At 69.6% G+C, this 822-nt stretch overlaps 1 protein-coding gene across 1 annotated transcript in view; it reads left to right on the top strand.

Moving 5' to 3' along the window:
• The first annotated feature begins 6 nt into the window (after positions 1-6).
• EMILIN1 (elastin microfibril interfacer 1) overlaps positions 7-822 on the top strand; it is a 1,054-nt gene continuing 238 nt past the window's right edge. The window contains exons 1-4 of the mRNA XM_010708128.1: positions 7-73; positions 156-173; positions 244-378; positions 499-820. Of these exons, the coding sequence (XP_010706430.1) occupies positions 7-73; positions 156-173; positions 244-378; positions 499-820 (542 nt within the window). The remainder of the gene's footprint in view (positions 74-155; positions 174-243; positions 379-498; positions 821-822) is intronic.

The raw sequence follows: 822 nt of genomic DNA, 5'->3' as shown, positions 1-822 counted from the left end.
GGGGAGATGGGCCCTTCTGGCCCCTCTGGGCCCCCTGGCAAGGATGGAGAGCAGGGCCCTGTGGGCCCCCCAGGTAGGGAGCAGCCCCCAATGCCCTCGCAGCCCAATGCCGGTGTGGCTGTGCCCACGGTGCCATTCTACCCCTTCTCTTACAGGTCTGCCAGGAGAGAGAGGTATGGGGGCACGGGATGGGGGGGATGGGGATGGAAAGCACTGAGGGCTCCGTGCTGACACAGTGCCCAGGCCCGGTGGGGGAGCCGGGCTCTGTGCCCCACATCGCCTTCTCGGCCGCCCTGAGCACGCAGCGCACGGAGCCGGGCACCGTGCCCTTCGACAGAGTGCTGCTCAACGACGGCGGAGCCTACGACCCCGAGACGGGTGAGTGGGGAGGGGGAGGAAGGGCTTGCGAGGGGGTGTGTAGGGGCATATTAAGGCCACGGGGCTGATCTCGTCCCTGCGGCACCGTGGGAACCGCCACCCACTGCCATCGCCCCCCAGGGACCTTCACGGCGCCGGTGAGCGGGCGCTACCTGGTGAGCGCGGTGCTGACGGGGCACAAGGGCGAAAAGCTGGAGGCGGTGCTGTCGCGTTCCAACCAGGGCATCGCGCGCCTGGACTCGGGGGGCTTCCAGCCCGAGGGCCTGGAGAACCAGCCCATAGCCGAGCTGCAGCCCAGCCCTGGCTCACTGGGGGTCTTCAGCCTCATCGTGCCGCTGGAGGCGGGCGAGACGCTGTGCGTCGATCTGGTGGCGGGGCGGTTGGCCCACGCGCCCGACGAACCCCTCACCGTGTTCAGCGCTGCGCTGCTCTACGACACCCTGT

Source organism: Meleagris gallopavo, chromosome 2, assembly GCF_000146605.3.
Source record: "Meleagris gallopavo isolate NT-WF06-2002-E0010 breed Aviagen turkey brand Nicholas breeding stock chromosome 2, Turkey_5.1, whole genome shotgun sequence".
NCBI classification, from domain to species: Eukaryota; Metazoa; Chordata; class Aves; order Galliformes; family Phasianidae; genus Meleagris; species Meleagris gallopavo.
Note: the sequence above shows the minus strand (reverse complement) of the source record. Positions and strands in the feature narration are given on the sequence as shown.